Here is a 20,649-nt window from a genome sequence, read left to right on the forward strand (position 1 = left end):
ATTTTTTAAACCTCACTTGATGATAAAACGTACTATATTTATAAGATATATTAAAATAAATCAATATGACCTAATGCACTGACTGCATGCAGCTAAAGGATCGGCTCCAAATTATTCTAGCACATACCACATTCAAATCCAATGTTAATCATATAAATTTCATCATTAAAAGACAAGAAATATCATTACTTTGTGTTACTAACTGGATACCGATCGGTCACACTCATTGGCTACCGATCGGTCTCAATCAGCTTTTCCTCCGTTCGGTCTCGACAATTATGGAGCAGAGTTAATGCACAATGAATGTAATAACGGCTACCGTTAAACAATTAAGGTTTGCATTATTGGCCATTAAGAGGTAAATTAATGTGTCAGATTACTTTAAAACTCTATAAATAAGGGTTTATGTTTAAGGTAAAGACAGATTCAACTCATACTACAATACGTCCTATTTACATCTTATTAGGATGTCAATATTTTAACTGTAGCAAACAGTTCATAAACCGCTCCTAATTTGAGCGTCGGAGTGCCTTTTGCAGGTACCTCCCCTCATTCCACGACCGAGCGGGCAATATTGAAAGTGACCGATCGGTCACATTGGAAGCAGGCAGGCGGATCACGTCAGTCGGAGACACCCTCCCCCGCGGCTCGGACAAGGAGAAGAGTGAAGACAGCACAACTGTACATCGGAGCAGACAACTTGAAATGTTTTGGATTAGGGTTCTAAATCCTGCCGAAACACTTTGTTATAATTACAAGAAAATAAGTAAAAAAGGGAGCCATGTCTACATCATTAAACTGAGAGACACTGTATTAAATAATTTTTTATGTACTAATTAGTGTTAATATTATAGCCATCAATAATGATAATCAGAAATAACCGTCAATTCTTCACGAACAGGAAAAGCATATAATGTGAAAGAAAAAAAAATAAAAATCATATCAAGCCGAATAAATCCAAAACAAGTTTAAATACACGAACAATTGTAGTCAGGATAACAAGTTAGAATTTTATATACTCGAATAAATTCAAATTTATATTTTATTATTTATAAATTTATTAATATAATTTAAATTTACTTTTAATATAATATTAATTTATTAAAATTTAATAATAAATAATATAAAATCATAAATTTTTATAATAATAATATTAAAATGTTTTTGAGTTAAAAATATTCACTATATTTATATAATTTATTTAAAAATAATAACGTTTTTAATTAAAAAAATTGGCTTAATATAAATCCAAAATCTGAAAAATCCTTTAATCTCGCAATCTGAATAATGTGAATCCGATTAACTATAAGTTATATAAATGAAATGGTAAAATATGAATTTTAAAGGAACATGCAGAAAGTTAGAAAGTTGAGTGACAGAGATTTCATTCGTGAATTTGATGACAGCAGAAGAGATGAAAGTTTATTGATGATAAAAAAATGAAGTTTTAAGGAAACTCCATTTCCATGTGGGTAGACCCAACGAAGGATCTACAGAGAGTTGGTAGGGTTATTTCAGTATTGATTAGTGGTATTATGAGGAAGCATGTGAAGAGGAAGAAGAGGTTCCCCGAGAGGACAGAAGAGAACCCTGTAATTAGAGCCAGCAGGGCAAGTAAATGTGCTTGTAGGGTCATCCTGAGGGTAACTGTAAGCATCACGGCACCTCTCCTTGAAGAACTTAGAGTAGCTTGTCGGCCCACAGCTTCCTTGCCCATTCGTGCAGCAATACTCGTTCGTCTTAAACACGGTGCATGGGTTGTTGCATCCACCTTGGGCCCTTAATGGGCCAGGGCACTGCCCATTAATGTCTGCAGTGCAACTGATTCTATGACACCCACCGTTCACGGGGTAGAAGTCCATCGGGATGTTGAAACCATCCACCAGAGAGATGTCGTAGAAGTCCATATTGTTGAATTGGTTCAGGGCGAACTCCGCCAGGGTGTTCGGAGGGACGCCCCAGCCCTGGCAGTTCAGGCCGCCGGTGCAGTCACCGGTCTGGCACCGCCCGCGCCCACTGCCGTCGAAGTTGCACCCGGTGCGGCCCCATATGCGGGCCATGGCAGTGCCCGGGTTCACCCACAGGTTCCACGTCTGCCCGCGATCCAGGCGCCGCCCGCCGCCGGGGCTGGCTGCTGCCCACACCGTGTACGGGCAGTTGTTGACGATCTCGAAGTTTGCAGCGGTGGCGAGAGATAATGAGGCAAGGATGAAAAGGGAGCAAAGTGAGTGTGAGTGAGGCATGTTTATGTGTTGAGTGTGGATTCGAGAAATGGTGTTTGAGGTTTATATAGAGTTACGGTTTTGTGTAGAGTGAACGCAGATGAATTAAGAGGGAAAATATCGCTTTTAAATGAATAGTGTTTGTGGAAAATTAGTGACAAAGCTTTGGGGCGGCTATCCATCTTACTCAAGTTTTGATGAGCCTTCACCTTTTTCTTTCTTCTTCTTCCTTATCTCTGTCAAACTTTATTTCTTTTTGCTCTTCATATATATCTATTCTGTGTATTTGGGTCAAACAGAACAGTTACATCTGAATTCAATCAAATATTTCGATAAAATAGTGATGGCTACGTGTGCCAGCTAATTTTAAGATGTTTTAATCACTAAAAAACTTTGTGAAAATAAATTAGTAAAATCAAGTGCCCTTTAAAAAGTCCAATTAAGGCCTACACTTTAAAATTGGGCAATAGACATTGCATTTAGAAACTAGTTTTTATTGTTAAACGTTTTTCCTTATATATAATCAAAGTCTCTTAAATAATGAGTAATTAGTACATTTTTTTTCGGGTATTTGAGTGGCTATGGATGTGCGGATACTAGATAGGATTATAATAGCATTTAATTTGGAAATATTATTAGATATTCAAGAATCTTATTTTTAAATTACATTTATTAACTACAAAAGGTCACAATTGATAAAACTTGTAAGAGAAACTTATAATAAAAGCTAACCAACATACATCTTATCAATACATAATTAAGTCTATTATTTAAATAAGAATGATTTATGTCATTTAAATAAGTTTAAAGTAGAGGAAATTACAATTTACTCAATTGTATATAAATATGTTCGTTTCATCGTTTTACATTTATTAATCACTTAAACCGGTAATTTTAACTGATTTTAACAACTTTTTTACCAGGAAAGAAACTTTGTACATAAACCTCAATTTCATTTCGACGTCGCTGTTCAATCTTAGCTTTTTAATTACTTTTGTCAAATATTGGGAAAATATTTTCAACATGAACAATGGACGACAGCGGAAAACTATTTGGTTTATATTAATGAAACTCACAAGTCGTCGTCGATGATATAATTCCCACGTTTTCATACCCAGAGGTGGATCGGTGCATCCCATCACAAAATGTTCATGATGATTTTCATTATTATCAATAAAAAAAATATGTTTATATATTATAAATATAATCTTTTAAATTAGATATATTACAATTAGTAGTTTTTTAATTTTAATAAATTCGTATTAAAATATGAGTTTTATTAATAATGAACTTATTCAACTAAAACTGGATATATAAAAGAAAAAAACAACATTGATTTGATTTTTGTTTCGAAATACCATCTTGCCATCATAACAATAACTGGAAGCTTGTTTACTGTCATGAGAATTATTATGTAAAGTATTATGGGACAAACAAAGAGCACCACATCCCATGAGACAGAGATCCGCGCCCCGATAACATTTTATTTGTTGTCATAATACATCTATCAAAGTATACAATAACACAATGCGAATCATTGAAAAAAAAATATAATAAAGCAGTGAAGAGATGATGGATTAAGGGCAAAAGACAACCCTATAATCGGATCCTCCCCTGCAAGTGAATGTGCTGGTGGCATCATCCATAGGGTAACTGTATGCATCTGGGCACTTCTCCTTGAAATACTTCGAATAATCGGTGGGACCGCACCCCGAAGAACCGGAGGTACAACAGTACTCCGTCGTATTGAAAACCGTGCATGGGTTGTTACAACCGCCAGGAGCCTGCAGCTGAGTGGGGCAATCTCCGATGACGTCGGCGGCGCATTTTACGTTGCTGCAGTTATATGTCGGGTTCAACTGAACCGGAAGGTTGAAACCATCTACCAGGGAGATGTCGTAGAAGTCGAGGTTGTTGTACTGGTTCAGCGCGAATTCCACCAGCGTGTTTGGGGGTGTACCGTAAGTGTTGTTGCACACGAGAAGACCGTCGCAGTCGCCGGTTAAGCAACTACCGCGTCCCGCGTTGTCGAAGGTGCAGTTTGTTCGCCCCCAAATGCGTCCTCCCGTGGTGCCGTTCGCCACGTCGATGCTCCATGACTCGTTAGGGTTCAGCCGTACGCCGCCACCGGGCACGGCGGCGGCCCATACCGTAAAGTTGCAATTATTTGTGACGTTGAAGGTCGCTGCCTGGGCTGCGACGGTGCAGCTTATGGCGACGAAGAGAAACAACGAGAGGCTTTTGGTGACTGCCATTGTTGTTATTGATGTTTGTTAAAATGGGTAAGAGGTTTTGTGATCGTGTCTATCATTTTTATAGTAAGGTTGATTTCAGGAAAGCAACAGGATTTTTGAAAAATTCATGTAGTGATGTCATGTATGTAGAAGATTAAAATTGTGGACATTGACGACTAGTTGAACATTTTGAAATCAAAAAATAACTGAACATGAAGAAAATTGTTGGTACTTACCAAATTAAGTCACGTTAACAAATTGAAGCGTGTTTTAAATTTGAGCCGTGATTGTGGAAAGCCATGTAATTTGAATCTTTGAATAAATTGCAAGTTTAACGGTTCCTTTTCATAATACATAGTAAAACATTAATGTACTTGATTTTCTGGTTGTCTTTTCATATGAAAGTGTCTGGAATGGTGTTGATTAATCTAAGATATGATTACGAAAAGGAAATGGAAAAACAAATTTGCATTACACGAAGAATCGAAAAAGAGAAAGGTTTATGATTTTTGGTTCACCGTCACAATGAATGTTGAAAATGGAAATACGCAAATATGAAATCGTGCCAAACTAATTTCAACACGAAAGAAGTAACTTATGTTCTTACGACATAAGAAGAGTCTACAAAAATAATAATAGATAAAAGCTACAAAAGTCATTTACACCAAAGAGTTTAATTTTCAAATCGAGCCATCGATTCATCTACGACATGTTGCTCCTTGTAGAAATGATATTACAACATCATTTCCCTTCTTAAAAAATAATCCAAATGGACGGGGTTAAAAATTCTCAAAGTCAAAAGTCACGTTCCATTTTATATTTTTTAGAGCTGAAGGTTGAAAAAAAAATTAATACAGGTACGAATAAAATAAGAAAGTCAATTAAAAAATGAGCGAAAGTTTTGAAAATATTTTCTTAAATACCCAACATTTCTTTCATCTTGATCTTCTAGAGTTGGTAAATCTTGAAATTTCTTCGCTTATTTACTTGCGTGTAGATGAGAGATTTGAAAATTCCAATATTCTTATTTTTCTACGACAAACCATGGCCTCCACTATACTAAAAGCAGGTCCGAGAGTCTTGGGTTTACCGATTGCAGCCCCATAATAAGAAATATGGGCCGTATGTAGCGGAAGCGATCTAGGCCCATCTTATGTCACTACCTATTTGATCTTCATACCGATTTTTTTTGTTTTTGCTTTCTACTGAAACTATTTTCCCTTCTGTATAATAAATAAATAAATAAAAACTCCATTACTTTAAAATACAAAATTGTTTTTTCTCTGTTGTCATATTTGCATCCACCTTGCATTTTTTTTAGGGTTAAATATGTTTTTAGTCCCTAAACTATTGGCCGTTTCTGGTTTTCGTCCCTCTTTCAAAATAAGGTACAATTTGGTCCTCATTCTTTTCGAAACTTTGGTTTTAGTCCTCGAAAACTAACACCGTTAAAAATGTGTTGACGTGGTTAACGGGAGACTGACACAATTTTTTTTTTGTCAGAGTTTATCAGCTTTTCTCCAGTGTCACCTCTCTCTCTTCAACTTCTCTTTCTCTCTCATTCCTCCAAACTCATTCCAATTCTCACTCTCATGGGTTGTTACCTCTCCGTCATTCCTTGTGTCCTCTTCTACTTTCTTCAACTCTGAGGGGGCGCGGCCCCGGTTACCGATACTTCGGCACGGCAAAGAAGCTTCCCGGCGTCAAGGAGCTCTTCGAGAAGCCCCCGGAGCTCCGCAAGAATAATTTACCTTGTTAGATTATGGTGCCATTTATTGGTTTGCTTTTTCATAGATGAATGAGGTAGAGTACTGTTCATGTTAAAATATGATACAATTTCATTAATAAACTAGATTACAATAATTTCACAAGTCCTTGGTTGGCCCCATGCTTGCCATGGGACGAGTAATTTTGAATATTTAACATATTTAAGTTTAAATGATAAACGTATGCTGCGTGGAGAATTTGTCGAGATGATATTTGTTGTTTAGCTTTTGGTGGATTAACATGACCACATTGTTTCATGCTTGTAGGACCATATGACCTCTTCTCGTGATTCAAGGAGAATGATTTAAACTTTAGATCTTGTGTTGTTATGGAGGATTATTTACGGTGTGGAATTGCTGGACATTAATAGATAAAAAATGTTCATAGTTTCGTTACCTGTGCAAAATGTTGATTTTCTTGGCAGTGATGGAGCTCTATAAATGAAATTCTACATGTCCATGTTGACAGCAAAATAATAAAATGAGAATACATTTTGGACATGAAGAGATTCAAAATGGTTGTCGCTTTGAATTAGATTTTAGCATAAGAATGTTGTGTAGCACTGTAATGTTTTATTTTCTTGAGTATGTTGTGTATGTAGTTAATGGTTGAGATATTACAACTGTAATTCAGGCTTCAGGTAAAATACAACTCAGATTTTTCAAATGTCCATTCATATTTATTGTATGAAGAGCTCCTTGACCCCGGGAAGCTTCTTCGCCGCGCCGAAGTATCGGTAACCGGGGCCACACCCCCTCAGAGTTGAAGAAAGTAGAAGAGGGCACAAGGAATGACGGAGAGGTAACAATCCATGAGAGTGAGAATTGGAATGGGTTTGGAGGAATGAGAGAGAAAGAGAAGTTGAAGAGAGAGAGGTGACACTGGAGAAAAGCTGATAAACTCTGACAAAAAAAAAATTGTGTCAGTCTCCCGTTAGCCACGTCAGCACATTTTTAACGGTGTTAGTTTTCGAGGACTAAAACCAAAGTTTCGAAAAGAATGAGGATCAAATTGTACCTTATTTTGAAGGAGGGACGAAAACCAGAAACGGCCAATAGTTTAGGGACTAAAAACATATTTAACCTTTTTTTTTACTTGAAAGTACAGCAGTGAGAAGAAAAAGAAAGAAGCGTAAATATTATGGGCGAATGTGTGAGAATGAGGCCCAAACTTACAAATCTTTTTAGTTTCATCTTTCTACACCCTCAATTTTTTTAAACACCTACTGTACATTTTGGATTGGACATTTTCTTAAAGTGAATTGTTTCGACATGCATCGAATATGCCACAAGGAAACTATGGAGTACAGGAAGAAATATTCAATTTTTCCATCTTAACTTTATTTTCTTGAATATAATTTCAATAAAAATAACCATATCGCAATTATATATATGTAAAAGAAAGTGATATATATGAATAAACATAACGTGCATTATTAGTTCGATACTAGGTTAAGAAAAGAGAGAAAAAAAAGGTAAGAATTAGCCTAAGTTGTGTTCGTTAATGTAATTGTTTCATTTAAAAACACACTTCTTAAATTTTGAGCAAAGCGTATTTTTCCAACTCTTAAATCTAAATATTCAATAATAAATTAACATATTTTAGCTTTCAATTTATTTTAAAAAGTAGTGTCCGATTAAAAATAGAAAGCTATCTTAATCATACAATACAGGCCGAGACATGCTCCTCCCAGTGTATGAATTTTTGCTTCGAAAAAATAGTTAATGTAGCCAAACATACTAACATATCCTCGTAAATATAAATTTTTTATGATTTAATATCAATATACATACCTCAAACCTTTAAAATGTAAACAAGACATTTTAAAAAATAAGGTAGGTAAATTGATTTTATCTTATTGGCAAAATTGATTCAGATGACCACTTTTTTCACATATTAAAAAATCAAATTAGTACATTAGATCGTTAACGATAAAAGATAAGATTGAGTAATTAATATTATAAAAAAAATAAAATAGAATCAGTATACAAATAGTCATCTCTTGATAGACAGATATATTTTTATTGAATACATTTTCTCTCACTTTTAATGATTTCAGTTTAATAATGTTTTTAGAGATAAGATAATGTAATATTTGGTCATAACATCCTGTGAACCACAAGTATCTTTAATAATTGAGAATCCAATAGTTGATACAGTATTCCTTAAACTATTTTATTTTGATTGAGATTTTTGTAACAGTTAAAGTAATTTACAGCATTGCAATGCACACTGAAAAGAAAATCCTTGGACGGCGATTTGAATCGAAAGAAAAACAAAACACAAAGCAGCTGGGGATGAGAGTGATGTGGGCCATGTCGTTATTATAAACATTGGAACACGTGTTAAACAGACAGGGCACGATAACGTTGGACAAAAGTAATAAACAGTAGAAAAATAAAAAGAAATAAAACGAGAAAGGAATGAAGGACAAGGAAGGTTCTGGAAAGTGGACAAAGCAACGGTTGAAAGCCATGTTCGGATGAATCAGCGGCTGATTACAGCTCCAACCAAGTAAACCATGGCCATCCTCTTCTAGCGTCTTCTTTTCTCACTCCTATTTCTCGTGGGCCCCACCTATTTTTTTATTTTTTTCCTTTTCCAATTATTTCCATTTCATTCTCGAACCCACGAACGCCCCCTTTTTTCTTTCTTCCTCCCCATCAATTTACTCCCATCCGAAACTTCTAGAAACAACAAGAACCTACCATCTCTCTCGCTTTCTCTCTCAACCGTGAATTTTTCCGCTTCCGGCGGTCTTTCTCCTACTCTGTTGGCCGCTGAATATTGTTTTCAATATTACACAGATCAAATCAAGGTAACCAAATAATATCTCGATAATAATTATTCATTCATTAATATTATTTTCTTTCACCTGGATAATATCAAGAGGAATCGGGTTTGGATAAGGTTAGATAGGTTCCAGTTCTAGACTTTCTCGTAGATGTATGTAGTTTACCTTGTCCAGATAACTGTGTAGTTGGTAAGTAGTAAATTGATGCATTTAGAACAACTAGTTTATTTTAGAAGCCGGTTATGAGCTTAGCAGAGAAGTGATTAGGGAGCTTAGCCAGGTTTCAGTTCCAGATCTGGTAGCGGAGCGGATGATGACGCCATTACCGGTGGAGCAAACCGGTGAATCAGCGCCGGCGGAGTCACAGAGATCTATTCCGACGCCGTTTCTGACGAAGACGTACCAGCTCGTGGATGATCCCTCCGCGGATGACCTAATTTCCTGGAACGAAGATGGCACGAGTTTCATCGTTTGGCGGCCTGCGGAATTCGCACGTGATTTGCTTCCGAAGTACTTCAAACACAACAATTTTTCCAGTTTTGTCCGTCAGCTAAACACCTATGTAACCACTCCGCGCGAGCTCGTTTTATTATTCTCTATTATCGAATATTTTAAAGATAAATTACCGGTCTTTGTGTGTTGTTATGTGCAGGGATTTCGGAAGGTTGTCCCTGACCGTTGGGAATTCGCTAACGACTGTTTCCGGCGAGGTGAGAGAACTCTGCTCAGGGACATACAACGCCGGAAAATATTACCGGTGCCACCAACTGCGCAACCTGCAGTGGCCACAGCCAATACTGTGACGGTTGCTGTGGCGGCACCGGCGATCAGAACGGTGTCTCCGACGACTTCCGGCGACGAACAGGTACTATCCTCGAACTCATCTCCGATTGCTGGAAATAATAATAATACAGTGCACCGCACCACGAGTTGCACCACTACGCCCGAGCTGTTAGAAGAAAATGAAAGGCTTAGAAAAGAGAACATGCAACTGAATCACGAGTTGAGTCAATTGAAGAGTTTGTGTAATAACATACTCGCTTTGATGACCAATTACGCTTCTGGTTTTAGCCGTCAGCAGTTAGAATCGTCCACTAGTGCTGTGAGGACCGTGCCGGTGCCGGAAGGGAAGGCTCTGGAGCTTTTGCCTGCGAGGCATGTTTCGTCAGCTGATGACGCCATGCATGGTGGCGCTGCCGGCTTAACGCCGTGTACGAATGCGAATGCGAATGCAGCGGAGGCAGAGGTTCCCAAGCTGTTTGGGGTTTCTATTGGGTTGAAACGGTGTAGGACAGAGTGCGAGGCCGAACCGGAGGGAGAAGAACAGAATCAAATGCAAACGCGAGCTGAGGCACAAACACAGACACAGTCCTCTCAAGAACCAGATGGCGGGCCAGATGTGAAATCTGAACCGCTTGATGGGGATGAGTCGGATGATCAGGATCCTCGGTGGCTGGAGCTTGGGAAATAATGCTCCTTCCTTCCTAATCTCTGCTATTTTGGTAAAATGACATGAGGCACGTGACTTGGGTGGCCACATTGTTCACATTAGAGACATACATTAAGGTAGCGCTACCATTGGGCCGGCACGTGATTTGACCTTGTTTGTTGTGGAAGCTGCTCCACATGGAGTCAATAGTTTCAAAGTCAACTTCCTTGAGCACCAAACTTCTTTATCTTGAGAAATAAATGTTCTTTGAGCCGTTATTGTAAATCTTTAATGAACATTTGTAAAACCTAATGGCAGTCCCCTAAGCATTCACGTCTCCTTTTTTCTTTTTTAAGAAAATTTTATGCGATAGAGCACCATATGTATATACATATAATATAAAAAAATTCGAATTTATTCATGTATTGTGTATTGTGATGTTCTATCATTAGGACTGGATTGTAAACTTTGTAATTATGGAATGTTAGGTAGTCTTTCAAATTGCTTTTTAGCGGAGGAGTGTTGTTGTCTCTCATAAGTCCAATTATATTGTATGTTAATTAAATATCACACTTTTAGTTAAAGTTTGTTGAAATATTTATGTATTATTGTTGGATTTGACAATTGGGAATAAGATTCAATTACAATATATCATTAATTGATGAGTCTTAAGAAGAATACCAAACATAAATACACTTTATCATATCTATATTTCCTTTCCTCCATTAATGGTTATTTTAACTTTCTGATTTAAAAGATTTGTTCGTGGTAACCTGACTCACTTAAGACTTATAAAGACTTTATAAAAATGGAATACAATATTTTATTTATATGTTAAAGATTTGTTCGTTGTAATGTGATTGCAAAATTTATTTACAAGAATTTTCCACACATTTTTGTGAAGTGAGAAGTTGTGAGAAAATTACTACATTAATTTATAATATTTTAAAATTGAATTGTCAGTTAAAAAATGCAAGTACGCGATTTAATAATTGATTAGAAAAATAGTATTTAAGAGTTTAGTGAATAATGAAACTAACACTTTTTATAGGAAAAAATATATTTTTGCTGTTTGAAATGTTTAGAAACTCTTGATCACTCTGTAATTGAAACAATCTGTACAAACTTCTACCATGAAACATTGACGGATGTTGTGCACATTACCTCTTTTATATCACGTCTTCAATCCAAAAGGGGGTGTTGCTCCCTCCACCACCACACCTTTCTCCCTCTACCTCCCATTTACTATTTTATCCCTAAGTAAAATTTTTTTTAGAGTTATTTTTAAATTTTTTCCATTCACAACCTATTCCACTAATAACTTATTCCAGTCCTTCATATATGAGTAAAATATTTTTCTTTTATTTTAACATTATATTTCTTCCTCTCTTTCTTTTGTCGGTGTGAGATACTACAAGTTGTAAAGGTTGATGGTGGTGGAAAGAATTATCAAGCAGTCTCCCTCTCGTGGTGCAGTGTCGCTCTCGTGGTGCAATGTGTGGAGTGGTGCAGTGCGTGTGTTACTTCCTCAAGGTGCGTATTCGAATAAACCTTCAAATAAAACCCTAAAATAAAAAATGTAACCTTTAAACAGAGGTGACATCCTTCAACGGATGTCAACATCCTTGGATGTCAACATCCGTTTAAGAAAAAAACGAATGTCAACATCCGTTTAAGGAAAAAACGAATGTCAACATCCGTTTAAGGAAAAAACGGCCGTTTTTTCCTTAAACGGATATTGACATCCATTGAAGGATGTCAGCTACGTTTTTAATTTTAGGGTTTGTTTTATTAGTTTATTTTTTATTTTAGAAATATTTTAATAATTTAATTTAAATTTTTTGATTTATTATTTTTGAATATATTTTTAATGTATTTTAATAATGTAAGAAAAATGAAGAAGAAAGAAACATATGAGGAGAAGTGAAATGAAGAAGACAAATGGAGTTGTAGAGTAAAACTGAAGACAAATTGTTAAACGGAATTGAGAGATGGAAAGATTGAGTGCAGAGAGTAAAGTAGGAGAACTAGGTTTGAAATAAATTAAAATAGTATAAGTAAAAGGTTTTAATTTGAAGATATAATTGGAATTAAAAAAAATTGGGGAGGTGGAGGGAGAAAGGTGTGGTGATGGAGGGAGCAACACCCATCCAAAAGCTTGACATGATAATTGGGCCCTGATGTATTTCTTGCACAATAGCTTGATTCCGGGAAACTTCTATTAGCACCCCCAGATACTTTTTCTCTCAATCTCTTGAGGATATTAAAAAGTTCTAAAATATTCCAACTTCATTTCGAAATGGATTTTCAAATTACCACCGTTATTTTATGCCAAATCAGCACGGATTAACATGACTTAACTTTCAGTCCAGTGGACGAGTCAACTTTTAATTTGAGTCAGTTCAAATAAGTCAGGCTAAATTTATAGTCAGCTTAGATTAGATATTGAGATGTTTTGGTGTCATCCGAAACTCTATATGAATCAACTTTTTAAATCTATGAATATCTGTGAAATTTTAATTTTTTATTTTTTGAATAAATTTCAAATTAATTATTTTAATTATTTGAAACAGTTTTTTTTTTAAATTAATTTCATTTTTTTAATTCTCTCGTCTAAATTAGTCCTTTTACTTCAAAAAATTTTAAATTTCTTAAATAAATAAATAAATTATTCTCTTTAATTATATAATCCAAATACAATGTATATACTAAAAACCTCAACAACATCGGAAACTAATTTCATAATGATAATAAAAAATCTTAATTAACAATGATTAAAAAAAATAGTTTTACTATTGGTTTCTTGAGAAAAGAAAATTGACGTACATTTTTATTGTTGAAAAGTAATTTTGAAGTATATTTTAAAGAAAAATTATTTTCAATATATATATATTATTGGTTGAAAAATAATATCAAGATAGTTCGCATCAAATTGTTTTCTAAAAAGATAATGATATTTTGATAATATTTTAACATCATTTACGTGTCATTATGTGATTGGTCTAAAATTATTTCACAATCAATAATAATAATCATAAACACGAATATGAACTAATCATAAAATGACACATAAATGATATTAAAATGTTGTGAGAATGTCATTATTTTTTCTAAAATTACTAAAAAATAGTAGTTATATTAGTGGCACGTAATACTAATATTATAATATTGAATATCGACATTAAATTAAAAACTTTTATTAGTATCTTTTGAAAATAATAATGTCCATATGTAGATAGTCTAATGATATTTTGGATTGAGATAAAGTAGGAGGGAAGAATCATAATTTATAAAAAAAGATTTTAAAAAAATCGTAATTTCACTTAATATATATATTTTTTAAATATGAAATTCTCACCGTTTAAATATATTTATTATATTATCAAAAATAATTTTCATAAATTTTTAATTGTTGTAAAATTTCTTATCTAAATAACTTATTTCTATTATAAAATATTTTATGTTATCTAAAATCTTGTCCAAGTACACTCTAACTAAAAAGAGTATCTTTCGAAATATATATAATTTTTACAATAAATATAAGACCTGTTGGTTGCTAATTTTGATCGCGAAACATTTTTAATTAATAATTATTTAAACAATACCATATTTTAGCTTAGTATAATTTTAAGATTAAAAGATTAAATGTACTTTTATTTGATGATAAAAGTTTGGTTACACTACACTTTAAAATAATATGTTTAATTAATTAAATAAAGTCATTTTTTTTTAATATAATTTTAAAATAAGCAGTGAAATTAATTTATGCCTTATATTTGACACAAAAAACGAACTAACGAGAAAGCTTTGAAAAAACCAGAAGAAAAGCTTTTTCGTTTCTTCTTCTTCTTCTTCTCTTCTGTTCGATTATGGAGGAAGAAAGCACTTCAGTGGAATCCAACACTGGAAACGAGCGCATAAAGCTCAACGTGGGTGGAAAGTACTTCGAGACAACGCTATCCACGCTCCGCTCCGGCGGCCCCGACTCTCTCCTCTTCGCCCTCTCGAACCGGCGCTCGGCCGACCCGAACCCGGTTTTCATCGACCGTGACCCGGAGATCTTCTCTGTCCTCCTTTCTCTTCTCCGCACCTCTCACCTTCCCTCCACTGCGCGCCGCTTCTCTAAACAAGAGCTCGCCGACGAGGCCCTCTTCTACGGCATCGACGCGCACCTACGTGCCGCCACCGCGCCACCTCCGTTCTCCGGTATCGACGCCGCTCTCGCTTCCTCAATCCGCCCAGCCTCAGAGGGCCTCCCCTCCTCCTTCGTGGCCGCTGATTCCGGCGCTGTCTGGATTGCCCATGGTGGCCAGATCTCTGGCTACGACTCAACCCTCACTCACTCCGGCACTGTCCGCACCCACCTCGATGAAATCGACTCCATCTGCCGTGTTTGGCCCGAGATTGCCGCTATCGGGTCCATGTCCGACCCCGGCCTCCACTTCTACAACTTCTCCGGCAGCCGCCACGTCGGATCGGTCCACTGGACAGATCCTCTCGATCCACGAATCTTCAAGGCGCATGTCAACGCGATAACCGCTTCAGAGAACTCCGTTTTCGCTTCATTCGATTGCCCTCACAGAGAGAATTGCATCCTCGAAGTGGATAAGTCGAACCTGCGGACTGTGAATCAGTTTGCTCGACAGTCTGGGAACCAGGCGAAGAATATGGTTCCCGCGAAGCTGACGTGGATTCCCGCGACCGGAGTTCTCGTCGGTAGCGCGGTGACCGGTGGTGCTTTTGGTTTCTCCGGCTATGTCCGAATTTGGGACCCGAGGTCAGGGGAGGTGGTTTGGGAGACGAACGAGCCTGGTGGTTCGGGACGGAGCAGCCGATTCGGGGATTCGTTTGCTGACGTGGAGGCTGACGTTGAGGGATTGTTGCTGTTCAAGTTGTGTTCTAAGTCGGGGGATTTGGCTATGGCGGATATGCGGTTTTTAAAGGATGATCCTTGGATTTATCTGAAAGAGAAGAACGCTAGTTTGGTGAGTTGTGGTGAAGTGAGGAATAGTGTGGTGCATTGTTACAAGGGGCAAGTGTTTGTGTCCAGAGAAGGTGGGTTGGAGGTTTGGTCAAGGGTGGAACAAAGGGAAAATGTTGTTGTAAGAAGTGAGAATGAGAGTGATGCTGAAGGGTTTTATAGGAGGAATTTTGTGGATAAAAGAGAGGATTCGGATAGAGGGATTATTAAGAAGATTGAAGGTGGTGGAGATAGGTTGTTTGTTAGTAGAGAAGATGTTGAGGGGATTGAAGTTTGGGAGAGCTCTCGTTTCTCTGGAGCCATTTCTGTTTTGTGATCAGGGATAGACAGTTTCTTACTTAGGTAGGATTTCCTCACGAAAAAAAAAAAAACTATGGAATTGGTTGGAGCTTAATTATTGTCAGCTTTAAATGAATAACGTGATTTATTTTCTAAGCAATGAATAATCACAATTTGATGCACCTTTTATTGTCATATTTGCTTTATTTCCTGACTGTTATGCTCTCTATGAATTGACCTTCGGGCAAGTGTATAGATTATTATTAATGCAAACTTCATTTTGATTTTACAATTCTGCAAATAAATGCCTCACTGAATGCCTTCTGTTGTATATTAACTATGTCATTTCAATTGGCTTTTCAAAATCCAATTATTCTGGAAAGATCTCCTGTTCTTGGTTCCCCCTTTGGTACTCTAGTTTTATTTCATGATGGAAACCACGGATCAATCTAGTTTGCTTCACTTGTAAACCTCTCCTTTATGCATTGGTCTATTGGCTGATCATGAAGTTGAGTTCCACTTACTTTTGTTCCCAGGGTTTCCAACTTCTGGTAAGATTCTACCATGCATATAGTTGTAGTAATTTGTCTATATTTGTCGATTGTCATTCCTAATCATTTGATGTGGATGTTAGCATTCACATATGTGATTACTGCACTTTATATTAGTGACAGAATCTGCTGTTCGGCTTTAGGTTGGATGTCTGCATAGGAAATCACTTTTTATCTTTCATTACCACTCACTCATTTTTTGTTAATTAACCGATTGCTTATTTCTATTTATATATCCTATATTCTTTTTTTATTTTCTTGCTCAAGCGATTGTTTATTGATATGATCAGGATACAAGGACAAAACATATTTATGTGCACTTATTTTATGTTTTGCTATGTCTGGAGTCCGACTCACTAGCTGTGCAATGCACATATTGATACCGTCAGGACAGTTTAGATACCTATTGCAATTAATGAGCCCATAAGATCAGTATACTTGTCCAGTTAGTAACTTAGAAGGTCATGATTGTTGAATAAAACACGAAATAAACAATTGAAAAGAATGGAATGATTATTGGGTTTGCTTCAAATCTTAAGCCCTAAACTGTCATCGAGTAATAAAGTCAATGGTTATATGTTTGATAGATTAATACATTTATTATTCTACCTCACTTTTTATTGTGAGATGAATAAAAATTAGCTAAACAATTCTCATGTTTGTTTTTTGGATGCAAAACAAAAAAAAATGAATAGAAAAAGATAAGATAATCATGAACTTGTCTTTAGTCTAGAGGCTCCATTAACAAAGTGATCAAAACTCCACTCTTTTTTTTTACTTCATGCTTTGTTATGGTTCGTCAATTGCAAACCCAACTCATCAAAATTTCAAAATTCTTTGAAATTTCCACTACTCAGTCTGCAACTATGATCTGCCCTATCTTTCTCCTATTTGATTTTTTTTTCTTTGCATTTGGGTTGCCCTTTTCAACCCAGTTTGTAAACTTTGCTAAATCTTTGGTCTGATTTACCAGCTTCATTTGTTCCCTTGGGTAGGAAGTCTGTTGTCTGTTTCTAAAACCCAAACTCTCTTATCCTTGGGGTGAGTTTTATTGATAGGTACTTGCTGGAGCAACAAGGTTATCTTTAAGGCAGTGAATCCTTCCAACACATGTAAGCTGCTTCCTGAGTTGCATGTGAAATCAATTTGTTTTCTCGTAATATCTGAATGAGCTTAACTATTTCTGGATATTTGTTTTTGAAGTTTAGGTGGATTTTGGCTGACATGGAAATCTGACCTAGTATGTATGTGGTAACCTGTATTTCTTCACAATAGAACTTCTTCATCTGGGACCCAATTAGTGCCTAGATTCACTGTGTTGATTCCTGGGAGAAAAAATGAGTCATGACCTTGTATGTTCTTGTTTTCCGTCAGGTGGTTGAATTTTGTGAAGTTTGTCTTGTATTTATGCAGGCTTCACTCTAAAAGTGTGAGAAAAGATGGCAGGATCTCATGAGCTTCGTACCCATGACAGTTTGGAGTGAAAGTGAAATCTTATAATCTTCCAATTTGAAAAGCATCGAATACATCGAGCTCCGATCTTTAGTTACTTTTCAAACAAAAATCAGTAATTAACAGGATTTAGTTTCATCTTTGTAAAATACTAGAGAAATGTAGTTTCACTGCAAAAGTTATATACTTCTACCAGAAAAACTGTAGAAGATACACAAAGGCTGAAATACACTGTTTTATGATCATACCTGCAATTTGATGGATAATAGAAAACCCCCACGCTAATTTCCTTCCATACTTCCATAATAAAGTGAATTCACCCTAGGGCAAAATAAAAGAATCGACATTGGAAGAGTCAAGGAAAGAAATACTAAGTGGAATGAACATCAATTTTGGAAGAACTCAGATTTTGCAATATTTTTGCAGAAATTGGGAATAAAGTTGGATACTTTTTACTCTGTTATAAGCCACCCAAAATAAGAAAAGACCTTGTTGATTGACTTGTGAAAGCGGGAAATAAAATTTTCCACGAGACTTATTCTACTGGCGTTTGAAGGTGAGTTTCCACAGAGGTTTAAATTCCACCACTACCACCCACCAGATTCCCCTCAAAAACCAAACACTCCACTAAGTTACATCACAACTTAACCGCCACTTTTCATCATTCACTCATCTCTTTCTTTCTCTCTCTCTCTCTCTCTCTCTCTCTCTCTCTCTCTCTCTCTCTCTCTAACCATGACAACGTTGGAGATCACTGTTGTGTCCGCTGAAGGTCTCAACCAACACTCTTCTTACTTCAACCGCATAAGACCCTTCTTCACTCTCACCAAGCTCCCCGCACAAATCCTCTACCACTACGACGGAGGAGGAACAGGGGATCACGTGTTCCGCGTCCCACTCGATCCAACCTTCTTCTCCGACACGTATTCCCGCCTCCATCTCCACCTCTACAACGACCGTCGCTTTGTGGGGCCCACGATCCTCGGATGGTGTCTGATTCCGCCCTCCGACATTGCCTTCCCACCCTCTCACTCCCTTCGCTACCTCAGTTATCGGTTACGGGCAAAAGACGGTTCCAAAACCCACCTCATCCTCAACCTTTCCCTCCGCTTCCAGGGCTCCCTCTACCAATCCCATCCCGCCACCTGTCAGTCTGTCATTGGAATTCCCGTCACAGCGCTTCGCAAATTTGGCAGCACCACCGCTGCCGCAACCGCAAGTGAACAATCCAATATGGAAAAGGACTTTTAATTTTCTTTTCTAGTTTTAGTTTTCCTTTTAAACAATAAAAATAATTAAAATTGTTGAACACACTTCACTTTGTAATTCGGTTTTTGAGCTTTTGGAGGTCAATGTCAATGTATCGTATATGCCATCCTGGTGTCCTGATATCTATCTCTTTATTCTCTTTCAGTTTATCCACATTTTTTTTTCCATTTTAGTCTTTTCTAGTTTGATTTCTAGCAATATAATTCTATAAGTTTTTTAAGTAATATATTGTGGGATTTTAATTTAGTTTTGTATATTACACAATATTATATTTGAATATATTTTGATAATTTTATTTAGAGAAAGGTACAAGAATTTTAAAAAGTAGCACATCATGTAAACGGGAGGTCAATTATATAGTAATTATTAATTATCCAAACCTGTAGTCGATGCTACATTATTTAATTTTAATTTACATATATATTTTAAATAGTGCGTATATTAACTTATTAATTATATTTTACTTTGACTATAAAAAAACAAGTTATAAAAATATAAGTTATTAATCAGATAGCTAAATTAGTGAATTCAGCTTTTATTGCAGATTAAATCGATAATGAGCTGATTAAATCTTGCAGTACAATTCAGATTCGTTATTTATGAGAGTATCAGTCTTCAATCCATGTAAAGAGAAATTAAAAGTCGTCCTAAAATCTCACCTCCGAAAATTCCATGAATTCGCTTATAAAATAGCATTAATAAAATATTTCAATAATGGATATGTTTTTTAAAAAAATATCCTTTTAAGTTCATTTTTCATTCCAAATTTAAATAAAAATCACACTTATTGCATCTTGAATGGATTGGGTTGATATTTAATGATTGATTTATACATATAGTCCACCTTTAATGAATCACATATCTCTAATACCAACCCTTCATCATCCACTTCAATACGAAAATTAAGCAAAATTTTCTAATAAAGTAACTTACTACTTTTCAATCTAAAATATCAAAATGATAAATTTGTAGAAGCTTTTATATATTATTTATTTTATTCAATACAGGATTAACTCATAAAAAAAGTACTAAAGAATCGCTTTTACTTGGATAAAGTAATCATGGAAACATATTTTCTTCCTTTAGAGCATCAAAATAACACTTTACTCAGGACTAATTTTCCAAACTCCAAAGTTTATTTTAAAAAAAACAATTAATAATTTAGCTTTTATAATAGTATAATATTTTTTATTAAATTAATGTTGTTCTAAAGTATTATTGTTAAAATTTTGAATCAATTATATATCAAAATTTTAATTATATTTTAATTAAAAGTGCTCATGTATCAAAATAAAAAAAATTCCAAAATAATAAGTGATTTATATTTTGACTTTGCTGGTACTAATTGAACATAAACATTACATTAAACCGTTAAAGTTCCATTAAATTAAAATTAAATATAAAAATAAAAACTAATAATTATTAAAATAAAATTATAAAATTCCTTGTCCGTATGACATCATTTTGTCTCTATTTTTCATATTTATTATTATATAGATATTATATTGAAAAGTAGACTTTAAATTCAGTTTCACAAAATCAGATTATAGAATAAAATTTGTATCTCATTTGTATATTATAATTTAAATGATTTACAGTAGATAAGTCACATTATAGCGTGAAATTTTGAAATTGAGAATTGGAATCTTTAGCATTTGTCGTAAAAGATAA

The 20,649-nt window shown here is 35.4% G+C and overlaps 4 protein-coding genes and 1 pseudogene across 10 annotated transcripts; 3 read left to right on the top strand and 2 right to left on the bottom strand.

Moving 5' to 3' along the window:
• Positions 1-1,395: 1,395 nt before the first annotated feature.
• LOC124830532 (thaumatin-like protein 1) lies at positions 1,396-2,273 on the bottom strand. The gene has a single exon (XM_047304288.2). It carries the CDS (start codon positions 2,241-2,243, stop codon positions 1,515-1,517), a length of 729 nt encoding a protein of 242 aa, XP_047160244.1. The 5' UTR covers positions 2,244-2,273; the 3' UTR covers positions 1,396-1,514.
• A 1,261-nt stretch (positions 2,274-3,534) lies between these two features.
• On the bottom strand, positions 3,535-4,500 carry LOC124830533 (protein P21 pseudogene; annotated as a pseudogene).
• A 4,152-nt stretch (positions 4,501-8,652) lies between these two features.
• Positions 8,653-10,957, top strand: AT-HSFB2B (winged-helix DNA-binding transcription factor family protein). 7 transcript variants are annotated; one of them, XM_047304267.2, is made up of 3 exons: positions 8,742-9,041; positions 9,298-9,579; positions 9,670-10,957. In XM_047304267.2, the coding sequence occupies exons 2-3, from the start codon at positions 9,328-9,330 to the stop codon at positions 10,486-10,488; spliced, it is 1,071 nt and encodes a 356-aa protein (XP_047160223.1). In that variant the 5' UTR covers positions 8,742-9,041; positions 9,298-9,327; the 3' UTR covers positions 10,489-10,957. The 7 variants fall into 7 exon arrangements, with proteins under 7 accessions (XP_087957075.1, XP_087957074.1, XP_087957073.1 ...); XM_088100949.1 differs by having other exon boundaries at positions 8,653-9,041; positions 9,305-10,957; XM_088100948.1 differs by having other exon boundaries at positions 8,653-9,041; positions 9,311-10,957.
• Positions 10,958-14,230: 3,273 nt separating this feature from the next.
• LOC124830520 (BTB/POZ domain-containing protein) lies at positions 14,231-15,888 on the top strand. Its single transcript, XM_047304275.2, has one exon. The coding sequence runs from the start codon at positions 14,316-14,318 to the stop codon at positions 15,741-15,743; it is 1,428 nt and encodes a 475-aa protein (XP_047160231.1). The 5' UTR covers positions 14,231-14,315; the 3' UTR covers positions 15,744-15,888.
• A 153-nt stretch (positions 15,889-16,041) lies between these two features.
• On the top strand, positions 16,042-19,150 carry LOC124830521 (uncharacterized). Its single transcript, XM_088100813.1, has one exon. The coding sequence runs from the start codon at positions 18,445-18,447 to the stop codon at positions 18,958-18,960; it is 516 nt and encodes a 171-aa protein (XP_087956939.1). The 5' UTR covers positions 16,042-18,444; the 3' UTR covers positions 18,961-19,150.
• Positions 19,151-20,649: the final 1,499 nt, after the last annotated feature.

Source organism: Vigna umbellata, chromosome 10 (assembly GCF_029865625.1).
Source record: "Vigna umbellata cultivar VRB3 chromosome 10, Vumbellata_1.0, whole genome shotgun sequence".
Classification (NCBI taxonomy): domain Eukaryota; kingdom Viridiplantae; phylum Streptophyta; class Magnoliopsida; order Fabales; family Fabaceae; genus Vigna; species Vigna umbellata.